At 50.7% G+C, this 12,720-nt stretch overlaps 1 protein-coding gene across 1 annotated transcript in view; it reads left to right on the plus strand.

The window, feature by feature from the left end:
- stab1 (stabilin 1) overlaps window positions 1-12,720 on the plus strand; it is a 298,755-nt gene that overhangs the window by 97,659 nt on the left and 188,376 nt on the right. The window contains exons 16-17 of the mRNA XM_086001826.1: window positions 1,679-1,732; window positions 2,198-2,278. Of these exons, the coding sequence (XP_085857952.1) occupies window positions 1,679-1,732; window positions 2,198-2,278 (135 nt within the window). The remainder of the gene's footprint in view (window positions 1-1,678; window positions 1,733-2,197; window positions 2,279-12,720) is intronic.

Below are 12,720 nucleotides of genomic sequence, written 5' to 3' on the forward strand. Positions count from 1 at the left end.
AGAAGATACACATGTCTAGTGGGTGTGGTTTCCCCTCATCACACATGTTGTGCGAGCCCATAAAACCCTCCCGCTATATAGAACTAACCATTCTATTGTCTGGTATTAAGACGGCCATAGTAGAAGCATTTATGTTGTGACCTATCAGATTGTTAATCAGCCAGTGAATCCATCCACTACTTTGCACTGTTCTCCAAGGGAAGAGTGTGAAGACGCAACAACTGGGTGCTACACAGCATTCCTCTGTTTTCTAGTCTGGCATTTGCAAGCATTTTACACAGAAAATTGCCCTATTATTAAGGACAGGACTCCTGCTGCTGTATGATTCCTATACCACAACTTCATAGACCGCAATCGTAGTACCATTCTGAATAGCCTGTATCAAATGGATGTTTGTTCAGTTCCATTCACAATTCCTCAGATAATGAAGCTGTCCGTGCCCGCATGCAGCAAGACCTGGACAACATTCAGGTTTGGGATGATAAATGGTAGGTAACATTCACGCCACACAAGTGCCAGGCAATGACTATCTCCAACATGCGAGAGTATAACCACCACCCCTTGACATTCAATGGCATTACCATCGCTGAATCCCCACCATCAACATCCTGGGGGGTCACCATTGACCAGAAACTTTACTGGACCAGCCACATAAATACTGTAGCTACAAGAGCAGGTCAGGGGCTGGGTATTCTGCAGTGAGTGTCTCACCTCTAGACTCCGCAAATCCTTTCCACCATCTACAAGACACAAGTCACTTGTCTGGATGAGTGTAGCTCCAACAACACTCAAGAAGCTCGACACCATCCAGGACAAAGCATCCCACTTGATTGGCACCCCACCCACCACCTTAAACATTCACTCCCTCCACCAGTGGCGTACCGTGGCTGCAGTGTGTACCATCTACAAGATGCACGGCAGCAACTTGCCAAGGCTTCTTTGGCAGCACCTGCCAAACCCATGACCTCTACCACCTAGAAGGACAAGGGCAGCAGATATATGGGAACACCACCACCTCAAAGTTCACCTCCAAGTCACACACCATTCTGACTTAGAAGTATATCACTGTTCCTTCATCATCGCTGGGTCAGAATCCTGGAACTCCCTCCCTAACAGCACTGTGGGGGTACCTTCACCACACGGACTGCAGTGGTTGAAGAAGGCGGCTCACCACCACCTTCTCAAGGGCAATTAGGGATGGGCAATAAATGTTGGCCTTGCCAGCGATGCCCACATCCCGTGAACGAATTTAAAAAAATTATTCACGAGCGATACTATAGATTGCTATATATATTTGAAAGTCCATCATTTTTATCAGAGAAATAGATTGCATTGTTTAGATTGAAACTGGTTCAAAAATTAACAATGATTCCAAGCAGCTTTCGGTTCCACAACTGAGAGGAATAGTATTTCTTTCCACTTGGTCGATAACACAGGCTGTGAGGGCTGTAGATTTACAGTAAGCTGATTTTTGTAGATTGAAAATAGTGGAAAAAGAGGGAAGCAGAGACCAGTAATAATTGTTACAAGTGAAAGTAGGATCTAAAAATGTATTTGCTTTTTTGACAGACGAACAAAAGCAGCTAAATAATCTGTGGAATTGTCAGTCAATTGTTGAACTTCCTATCCAGTCAGTACTTTCATGTAAACGCTGTATTTTTGTTTTCTTTAAAATAAGGGTCAGCCAAAACTTCAAGAGCTTGTGAAACATCACATCTTTGCGTCTGGCAGTGTAAGCAGCTTTCTTCTTTAAAACGTTCATAGAAATGTTAAAAGAAAAAGTCAAGCAGTAGAATATTGAGCCCTGGATTGGTGGGTTACATGTTCGAACGCCGGTCTAATCTGACGTTTGAATTTTCCCGCTCACCTGGGGAGAGTTTGCCCGCGCCTGGCTGAGCTGTCAAAATTGAACACTTCATGGTGACATACTGCTGCACGTCAGCAGACAGTGATGGCTGGCGGGATTGTTACTGGCCTGCAAGCACACTCTTGGTTAGCCAAGTTGCACCGATGATGACTGTCAAGAGATCTGCAGATCAGACTTGGCAGCAGTGGGACAAGAGGAAGGCTGAGGAAGAAGCTCAGTCACAGCCGGAACTGTTGTAAATAAACCAGACTGTTGCTCACAGCATTTTGATTACTGCACATCGTATTGATTCCACAAGGCATTTCCATAATTTATCAATTAATTTTCTAGTTGCCAGTGGACAGATTATCGACCATGCCTCGAATCTTGACAAAGGCCAACCAGATAATATCCATTAATGTTACCACTAATGTAAGTACAACGTTTGGGCAGATGAAGCCAAGAAAAAAAAAATTATTCATTCATATGGTCAAAAACAAAAGACCACAAGCTGCCGGAAACATGTCTTTGATTTTCAAATGGTGCTACATGCAATAGTTGTAAATCTCACCTGTCTTTGCTTATATAACAGCAGTAAGTATACCTCTTTCTCTCTTTAAGTATACTTCAAAACTAATTTGTATGAAGCACTTTGTGATATTTCTCAAAGACATGATAAGGCACTATGTGAATGCAAAGTTTTCTTTTTAAGGTAATTTTACCACTTCGACTACGTTAGATTATCTTTACCTAACATAAATTGCTGCTCTGGTTGCACAATCATTTGCCAACTTTAGTGTATCAGGGTAGTGTAAAGATTAATTAGCCACTCCCCAGCATAGACAGGATCAATGAATCCACTCCCCAGACAGACAGGATCAGTGAATCCACTCCCGAGCATAGACAGGATCAATGAATCCACTCCCCAGACAGACAGGATCAGTGAATCCACTCCCCAGACAGACAGGATCAGTGAATCCACTCCCCAGACAGACAGGATCAATGAATCCACTCCCCAGACAGACAGGATCAGTGAATCCACTCCCCAGACAGACAGGATCAGTGAATCCAATCCCCAACACAGACAGGATCAGTGAATCCACTCCCCAGCATAGACAGGATCAGTGACTCCACTCCCCAGACAGACAGGATCAGTGAATCCACTCCCCAGACAGACAGGATCAGTGAATCCACTCCCCAGCACAGACAGGATAAGTGAATCCTCTCCCCAGACAGACAGGATCAGTGAATCCACTCCCCAACACAGACAGGATCAGTGAATCCACTCCCCAGACAGACAGGATCAGTGAATCCACTCCCCAGACAGACAAGATCAGTGAATCCACTCCCCAGATAGACAGGATCAGTGAATCCACTCCCCAGACAGACAGGATCAGTGAATCCACTCCCCAGACAGACAGGATCAGTGAATCCATTCCCCAGCACAGGCAGGATCAGTGAATCCACTCCCCAGCACATACAGGATCAATGAATCCACTCCCCAGACAGACAAGATCAGTGAATCCACTCCTCAGACAGACAGGATCAGTGAATCCACTCCCCAGACAGACAAGATCAGTGAATCCACTCCCCAGATAGACAGGATCAGTGAATCCACTCCCCAGACAGACAGGATCAGTGAATCCACTCCCCAGCATAGACAGGATCAGTGAATCCACTCCCCAGACAGACAGGTGCAGTGAATCCACTCCCCAGACAGACAGGTGCAGTGAATCCACTCCCCAGACAGACAGGATCAGTGAATTCACTCCTCAGACAGACAGGATCAGTAAATCCACACCCCAGACAGACTGGAACAGTGAATCCACACCCCAGACAGACAGGATCAGTGAATCCACTCCCCAGACAGACAGGATCAGTGAATCCACTCCCCAGACAGACAGGATCAGTGAATCCACTCCCCAGACAGACAGAATCAGTGAATCCACTCCCCAGACAGACAGGATCAGAGAATCCACTCCCGAGACAGACAGGATCAGTGAATCCACTCCCCAGACAGACAGGATCAGTGAATCCACTCCCCAGACAGACAGGATCTGTGAATCCACTCCCCAGACAGACAGGTTCAGTGAATCCACTCCCCAGACAGACAGGATCAGTGAATCCAATCCCCAGACAGACAGGATCAGTGAATCCACTCCCCAGACAGACAGGATCTGTGAATCCACTCCCCAGACAGACAGGATCAGTGAATCCACTCCCCAGACAGACAGGATCAGTGAATCCACTCCCCAGACAGACAGGATCTGTGAATCCACTCCCCAGACAGACAGGATCAGAGAATCCACTCCCCAGACAGACAGGATCTGTGAATCCAATCCCCGACAGACAGGATCAGTGAATCCACTCCTCAGACAGACAGGATCAGTGAATCCACTCCCCAGCACAGGCAGGATCAGTGAATCCACTCCCCAGCACAGACAGCATCAGTGAATCCACTCCCCAGACAGACAGGATCAGCGAATCCACACCCCAGACAGACTGGAACAGTGAATCGACTCCTCAGACAGACAGGATCAGTGAATCCACTCCCCAGACAGACAAGATCAGTGAATCCACGCCCCAGATAGACAGGATCAGTGAATCCACTCCCCAGACAGACAGGATCAGTGAATCTACTCCCCAGCATAGACAGGATCAGTGAATCCACTCCCCAGACAGACAGGTGCAGTGAATCCACTCCCCAGACAGACAGGTGCAGTGAATCCACTCCCCAGACAGACAGGATCAGTGAATCCATTCCTCAGACAGACAGGATCAGTAAATCCGCACCCCAGACAGACTGGAACAGTGAATCCACACCCCAGACAGACAGGATCAGTGAATCCACTCCCCAGACAGACAGGATCAGTGAATCCACTCCCCAGACAGACAGGATCAGTGAATCCACACCCCAGACAGACAGGAACAGTGAATCCACTCCCCAGACAGACAGGATCAATGAAACCACTCCCCAGACAGACACGATCGGTGAATCCACTCCCCAGACAGACAGGATCAGTGAATCCACTCCCCAGACAGACAGGATCAGTGAATCCACTCCCCAGACAGACAGGATCAGTGAACCCACTCCCCAGACAGACAGGATCAGTGAATCCACTCCCCAGACAGACAGGCTCAGTGAATCCTCTCCCCAGACAGACAGGATCGGTGAATCCACTCCCCAGACAGACAGGATCAGTGAATCCACTCCCCAGACAGACAGGATCAGTGAATCGATTCCCCAGACAGACAGGATCAGAGAATCCACTCCCCAGACAGACAGGATCAGTGAATCCACTCCCCAGACAGACAGGATCTGTGAATCCACTCCCCAGACAGACAGGTTCAGTGAATCCACTCCCCAGACAGACAGGATCAGTGAATCCAATCCCCAGACAGACAGGATCGGTGAATCCACTCCCCAACACAGGGAGGATCAGTGAATCCACACCCCAGACAGACAGGATCAGAGAATCCACTTCCCAGACAGACAGGATCAGTGAATCCACTCCCCAGACAGACACGTTCAGTGAATCCACACCCCAATACAGACAGGATCAGTGAATCCACTCCCCAGACAGACAGGATCAGTGAATCCACTCCCCAGACAGACAGGATCAGTGAATTCACTCCTCAGACAGACAGGATCAGTAAATCCACACCCCAGACAGACTGGAACAGTGAATCCACACCCCAGACAGACAGGATCAGTGAATCCACTCCCCAGACAGACAGGATCAGTGAATCCACTCCCCAGACAGACAGGATCAGTGAATCCACTCCCCAGACAGACAGGATCAGTGAATCCACTCCCCAGACAGACAGGATCAGAGAATCCACTCCCGAGACAGACAGGATCAGTGAATCCACTCCCCAGACAGACAGGATCAGTGAATCCACTCCCCAGACAGACAGGATCTGTGAATCCACTCCCCAGACAGACAGGTTCAGTGAATCCACTCCCCAGACAGACAGGATCAGTGAATCCAATCCCCAGACAGACAGGATCGGTGAATCCACTCCCCAACACAGAGAGGATCGGTGAATCCACACCCCAGACAGACAGGATCAGTGAATCCACTCCCCAGACAGACAGGATCAGTGAATCCACTCCCCAGACAGACAGGTTCAGGGAATCCACTCCCCAACACAGACAGGATCAGTGAATCCACGCCCCAGACAGACAGGATCAGTGAATTCAATCCCCAGACAGACAGGATCTGTGAATCCACTCCCCAGACAGACAGGATCAGTGAATCCACTCCCCAGACAGAGAGGATCAATGAATCCACTCCCCAGACAGACAGGATCAGTGAATCCACTCCCCAGCACAGACAGGATCAATGAATCCACTCCCCAGACAGACAAGATCAGTGAATCCACTCCCCAGACAGACAGGATCAGTGAATCCACTCCCGAGACAGACAGGTTCAGTGAATCCACTCCCCAACACAGACAGGATCAGTGAATCCACTCCCCAGAGAGACAGGATCAGTGAGTCCAATCCCCAGACAGACAGGATCAGTGAATCCACTCCTCAGATAGACAGGATCAGTGAATCCACTCCCCAGCACAGGCAGGATCAGTGAATCCACTCCCCAGCACAGACAGGATCAGTGAATCCACTCCCCAGACAGACAGGATCAGTGAATCCACTCCTCAGACAGACAGGATCAGTGAATCCACTCCCCAGACAGACAAGATCAGTGAATCCACTCCCCAGATAGACAGGATCAGTGAATCCACTCCCCAGACAGACAGGATCGGTGAATCCACTCCCCAGACAGACAGGTGCAGTGAATCCACTCCCCAGACAGACAGGATCAGTGAGTCCAATCCCCAGACAGACAGGTTCAGTGAATCCAATCCCCAGACAGACAGGATCAGTGAATCCACTCCTCAGACAGACAGGATCAGTGAATCCACTCCCCAGCACAGGCAGGATCAGTGAATCCACTCCCCAGCACAGACAGCATCAGTGAATCCACTCCCCAGACAGACAGGATCAGTGAATCCACACCCCAGACAGACTGGAACAGTGAATCGACTCCTCAGACAGACAGGATCAGTGAATCCACTCCCCAGACAGACAAGATCAGTGAATCCACGCCCCAGATAGACAGGATCAGTGAATCCACTCCCCAGACAGACAGGATCAGTGAATCTACTCCCCAGCATAGACAGGATCAGTGAATCCACTCCCCAGACAGACAGGTGCAGTGAATCCACTCCCCAGACAGACAGGTGCAGTGAATCCACTCCCCAGACAGACAGGATCAGTGAATCCACTCCTCAGACAGACAGGATCAGTAAATCCGCACCCCAGACAGACTGGAACAGTGAATCCACACCCCAGACAGACAGGATCAGTGAATGCACTCCCCAGACAGACAGGATCATTGAATCCACTCCCCAGACAGACAGGATCAGTGAATCCACACCCCAGACAGACAGGAACAGTGAATCCACTCCCCAGACAGACAGGATCAATGAATCCACTCCCCAGACAGACACGATCGGTGAATCCACTCCCCAGACAGACAGTATCAGTGAATCCACTCCCCAGACAGACAGGATCAGTGAATCCACTCCCCAGACAGACAGGATCAGTGAACCCACTCCCCAGACAGACAGGATCAGTGAATCCACTCCCCAGACAGACAGGCTCAGTGAATCCTCTCCCCAGACAGACAGGATCAGTGAATCCACTCCCCAGACAGACAGGATCAGTGAATCCACTCCCCAGACAGACAGGATCAGTGAATCGATTCCCCAGACAGACAGGATCAGAGAATCCACTCCCGAGACAGACAGGATCAGTGAATCCACTCCCCAGACAGACAGGATCAGTGAATCCACTCCCCAGACAGACAGCATCTGTGAATCCACTCTCCAGACAGACAGGTTCAGTGAATCCACTCCCCAGACAGACAGGATCAGTGAATCCAATCCCCAGACAGACAGGATCGGTGAATCCACTCCCCAACACAGGGAGGATCAGTGAATCCACACCCCAGACAGACAGGATCAGTGAATCCACTTCCCAGACAGAGAGGATCAGTGAATCCACTCCCCAGACAGACATGTTCAGTGAATCCACTCCCCAACACAGACAGGATCAGTGAATCCACTCCCCAGACAGACAGGATCAGTGAATCCAATCCCCAGACAGACAGGATCTGTGAATCCACTCCCCAGACAGACAGGATCAGTGAATCCACTCCCCAGACAGACAGGATCAATAAATCCACTCCCCAGACAGACAGGATCAGTGAATCCACTCCCCAGACAGACAGGATCTGTGAATCCACTCCCCAGACAGACAGGATCAGTGAATCCACTCCGCAGACAGACAGGATCTGTGAATCCACTCCCCAGACAGAAAGGATCAGTGAATCCACTCCCCAGACAGACAGGATCAGTGAATCCACTCCTCAGACAGACAGGATCAGTGAATCCACTCCCCAGCACAGGCAGGATCAGTGAATCCACTCCCCAGCACAGACAGGATCAGTGAATCCACTCCCCAGACAGACAGGATCAGAGAATCTACACCCCCAGACAGACTGGAACAGTGAATCGACTCCTCAGACAGACAGGATCAGTGAATCCACTCCCCAGACAGACAGGATCAATGAATCCACTCCCCAGACAGACAGGATCAGTGAATCCACTCCCCAGCACAGACAGGATCAATGAATCCACTCCCCAGACAGACAAGATCAGTGAATCCACTCCTCAGACAGACAGGATCAGTGAATCCACTCCCCAGACAGACAAGATCAGTGAATCCACTCCCCAGATAGACAGGATCAGTGAATCCACTCCCCAGACAGACAGGATCAGTGAATCCACTCCCTAGCATAGACAGGATCAGTGAATCCACTCCCCAGACAGACCGGTGCAGTGAATCCACTCCCCAGACAGACAGGTGCAGTGAATCCACTCCCCAGACAGACAGGATCAGTGAATCCACTCCTCAGACAGACAGGATCAGTAAATCCGCACCCCAGACAGACTGGAACAGTGAATCCACACCCCAGACAGACAGGATCAGTGAATCCACTCCCCAGACAGACAGGATCAGTGAATCCACTCCCCAGACAGACAGGATCAGTGAATCCACACCCCAGACAGACAGGAACAGTGAATCCACTCCCCAGACAGACAGGATCAATGAAACCACTCCCCAGACAGACACGATCGGTGAATCCACTCCCCAGACAGACAGGATCAGTGAATCCACTCCCCAGACAGACAGGATCAGTGAATCCACTCCCCAGACAGACAGGATCAGTGAACCCACTCCCCAGACAGACAGGATCAGTGAATCCACTCCCCAGACAGACAGGCTCAGTGAATCCTCTCCCCAGACAGACAGGATCGGTGAATCCACTCCCCAGACAGACAGGATCAGTGAATCCACTCCCCAGACAGACAGGATCAGTGAATCGATTCCCCAGACAGACAGGATCAGAGAATCCACTCCCCAGACAGACAGGATCAGTGAATCCACTCCCCAGACAGACAGGATCTGTGAATCCACTCCCCAGACAGACAGGTTCAGTGAATCCACTCCCCAGACAGACAGGATCAGTGAATCCAATCCCCAGACAGACAGGATCGGTGAATCCACTCCCCAACACAGGGAGGATCAGTGAATCCACACCCCAGACAGACAGGATCAGAGAATCCACTTCCCAGACAGACAGGATCAGTGAATCCACTCCCCAGACAGACACGTTCAGTGAATCCACTCCCCAATACAGACAGGATCAGTGAATCCACTCCCCAGACAGACAGGATCAGTGAATCCACTCCCCAGACAGACAGGATCAGTGAATTCACTCCTCAGACAGACAGGATCAGTAAATCCACACCCCAGACAGACTGGAACAGTGAATCCACACCCCAGACAGACAGGATCAGTGAATCCACTCCCCAGACAGACAGGATCAGTGAATCCACTCCCCAGACAGACAGGATCAGTGAATCCACTCCCCAGACAGACAGGATCAGTGAATCCACTCCCCAGACAGACAGGATCAGAGAATCCACTCCCGAGACAGACAGGATCAGTGAATCCACTCCCCAGACAGACAGGATCAGTGAATCCACTCCCCAGACAGACAGGATCTGTGAATCCACTCCCCAGACAGACAGGTTCAGTGAATCCACTCCCCAGACAGACAGGATCAGTGAATCCAATCCCCAGACAGACAGGATCGGTGAATCCACTCCCCAACACAGAGAGGATCGGTGAATCCACACCCCAGACAGACAGGATCAGTGAATCCACTCCCCAGACAGACAGGATCAGTGAATCCACTCCCCAGACAGACAGGTTCAGGGAATCCACTCCCCAACACAGACAGGATCAGTGAATCCACGCCCCAGACAGACAGGATCAGTGAATTCAATCCCCAGACAGACAGGATCTGTGAATCCACTCCCCAGACAGACAGGATCAGTGAATCCACTCCCCAGACAGAGAGGATCAATGAATCCACTCCCCAGACAGACGGGATCAGTGAATCCACTCCCCAGCACAGACAGGATCAATGAATCCACTCCCCAGACAGACAAGATCAGTGAATCCACTCCCCAGACAGACAGGATCAGTGAATCCACTCCCGAGACAGACAGGTTCAGTGAATCCACTCCCCAACACAGACAGGATCAGTGAATCCACTCCCCAGAGAGACAGGATCAGTGAGTCCAATCCCCAGACAGACAGGTTCAGTGAATCCAATCCCCAGACAGACAGGATCAGTGAATCCACTCCTCAGATAGACAGGATCAGTGAATCCACTCCCCAGCACAGGCAGGATCAGTGAATCCACTCCCCAGCACAGACAGGATCAGTGAATCCACTCCCCAGACAGACAGGATCAGTGAATCCACTCCTCAGACAGACAGGATCAGTGAATCCACTCCCCAGACAGACAAGATCAGTGAATCCACTCCCCAGATAGACAGGATCAGTGAATCCACTCCCCAGACAGACAGGATCGGTGAATCCACTCCCCAGACAGACAGGTGCAGTGAATCCACTCCCCAGACAGACAGGATCAGTGAGTCCAATCCCCAGACAGACAGGTTCAGTGAATCCAATCCCCAGACAGACAGGATCAGTGAATCCACTCCTCAGACAGACAGGATCAGTGAATCCACTCCCCAGCACAGGCAGGATCAGTGAATCCACTCCCTAGCATAGACAGGATCAGTGAATCCACTCCCCAGACAGACCGGTGCAGTGAATCCACTCCCCAGACAGACAGGTGCAGTGAATCCACTCCCCAGACAGGATCAGTGAATCCACTCCTCAGACAGACAGGATCAGTAAATCCGCACCCCAGACAGACTGGAACAGTGAATCCACACCCCAGACAGACAGGATCAGTGAATCCACTCCCCAGACAGACAGGATCAGTGAATCCACTCCCCAGACAGACAGGATCAGTGAATCCACACCCCAGACAGACAGGAACAGTGAATCCCCTCCCCAGACAGACAGGATCAATGAAACCACTCCCCAGACAGACACGATCGGTGAATCCACTCCCCAGACAGACAGGATCAGTGAATCCACTCCCCAGACAGACAGGATCAGTGAATCCACTCCCCAGACAGACAGGATCAGTGAACCCACTCCCCAGACAGACAGGATCAGTGAATCCACTCCCCAGACAGACAGGCTCAGTGAATCCTCTCCCCAGACAGACAGGATCGGTGAATCCACTCCCCAGACAGACAGGATCAGTGAATCCACTCCCCAGACAGACAGGATCAGTGAATCGATTCCCCAGACAGACAGGATCAGAGAATCCACTCCCCAGACAGACAGGATCAGTGAATCCACTCCCCAGACAGACAGGATCAGTGAATCCAATCCCCAGACAGACAGGATCGGTGAATCCACTCCCCAACACAGGGAGGATCAGTGAATCCACACCCCAGACAGACAGGATCAGAGAATCCACTTCCCAGACAGACAGGATCAGTGAATCCACTCCCCAGACAGACACGTTCAGTGAATCCACTCCCCAATACAGACAGGATCAGTGAATCCACTCCCCAGACAGACAGGATCAGTGAATCCACTCCCCAGACAGACAGGATCAGTGAATTCACTCCTCAGACAGACAGGATCAGTAAATCCACACCCCAGACAGACTGGAACAGTGAATCCACACCCCAGACAGACAGGATCAGTGAATCCACTCCCCAGACAGACAGGATCAGTGAATCCACTCCCCAGACAGACAGGATCAGTGAATCCACTCCCCAGACAGACAGGATCAGTGAATCCACTCCCCAGACAGACAGGATCAGAGAATCCACTCCCGAGACAGACAGGATCAGTGAATCCACTCCCCAGACAGACAGGATCAGTGAATCCACTCCCCAGACAGACAGGATCTGTGAATCCACTCCCCAGACAGACAGGTTCAGTGAATCCACTCCCCAGACAGACAGGATCAGTGAATCCAATCCCCAGACAGACAGGATCGGTGAATCCACTCCCCAACACAGAGAGGATCGGTGAATCCACACCCCAGACAGACAGGATCAGTGAATGCACTCCCCAGACAGACAGGATCAGTGAATCCACTCCCCAGACAGACAGGTTCAGGGAATCCACTCCCCAACACAGACACGATCAGTGAATCCACGCCCCAGACAGACAGGATCAGAGAATCCACTCCCGAGACAGACAGGATCAGTGAATCCACTCCCCAGACAGACAGGATCAGTGAATCCACTCCCCAGACAGACAGGATCTGTGAATCCACTCCCCAGACAGACAGGTTCAGTGAATCCACTCCCCAGACAGACAGGATCAGTGAATCCAATCCCCAGACAGACAG

This window comes from Somniosus microcephalus, chromosome 11 (genome assembly GCF_052327205.1).
Source record: "Somniosus microcephalus isolate GS21.2 chromosome 11, FLI_Smic_1.0, whole genome shotgun sequence".
NCBI classification, from domain to species: Eukaryota; Metazoa; Chordata; class Chondrichthyes; order Squaliformes; family Somniosidae; genus Somniosus; species Somniosus microcephalus.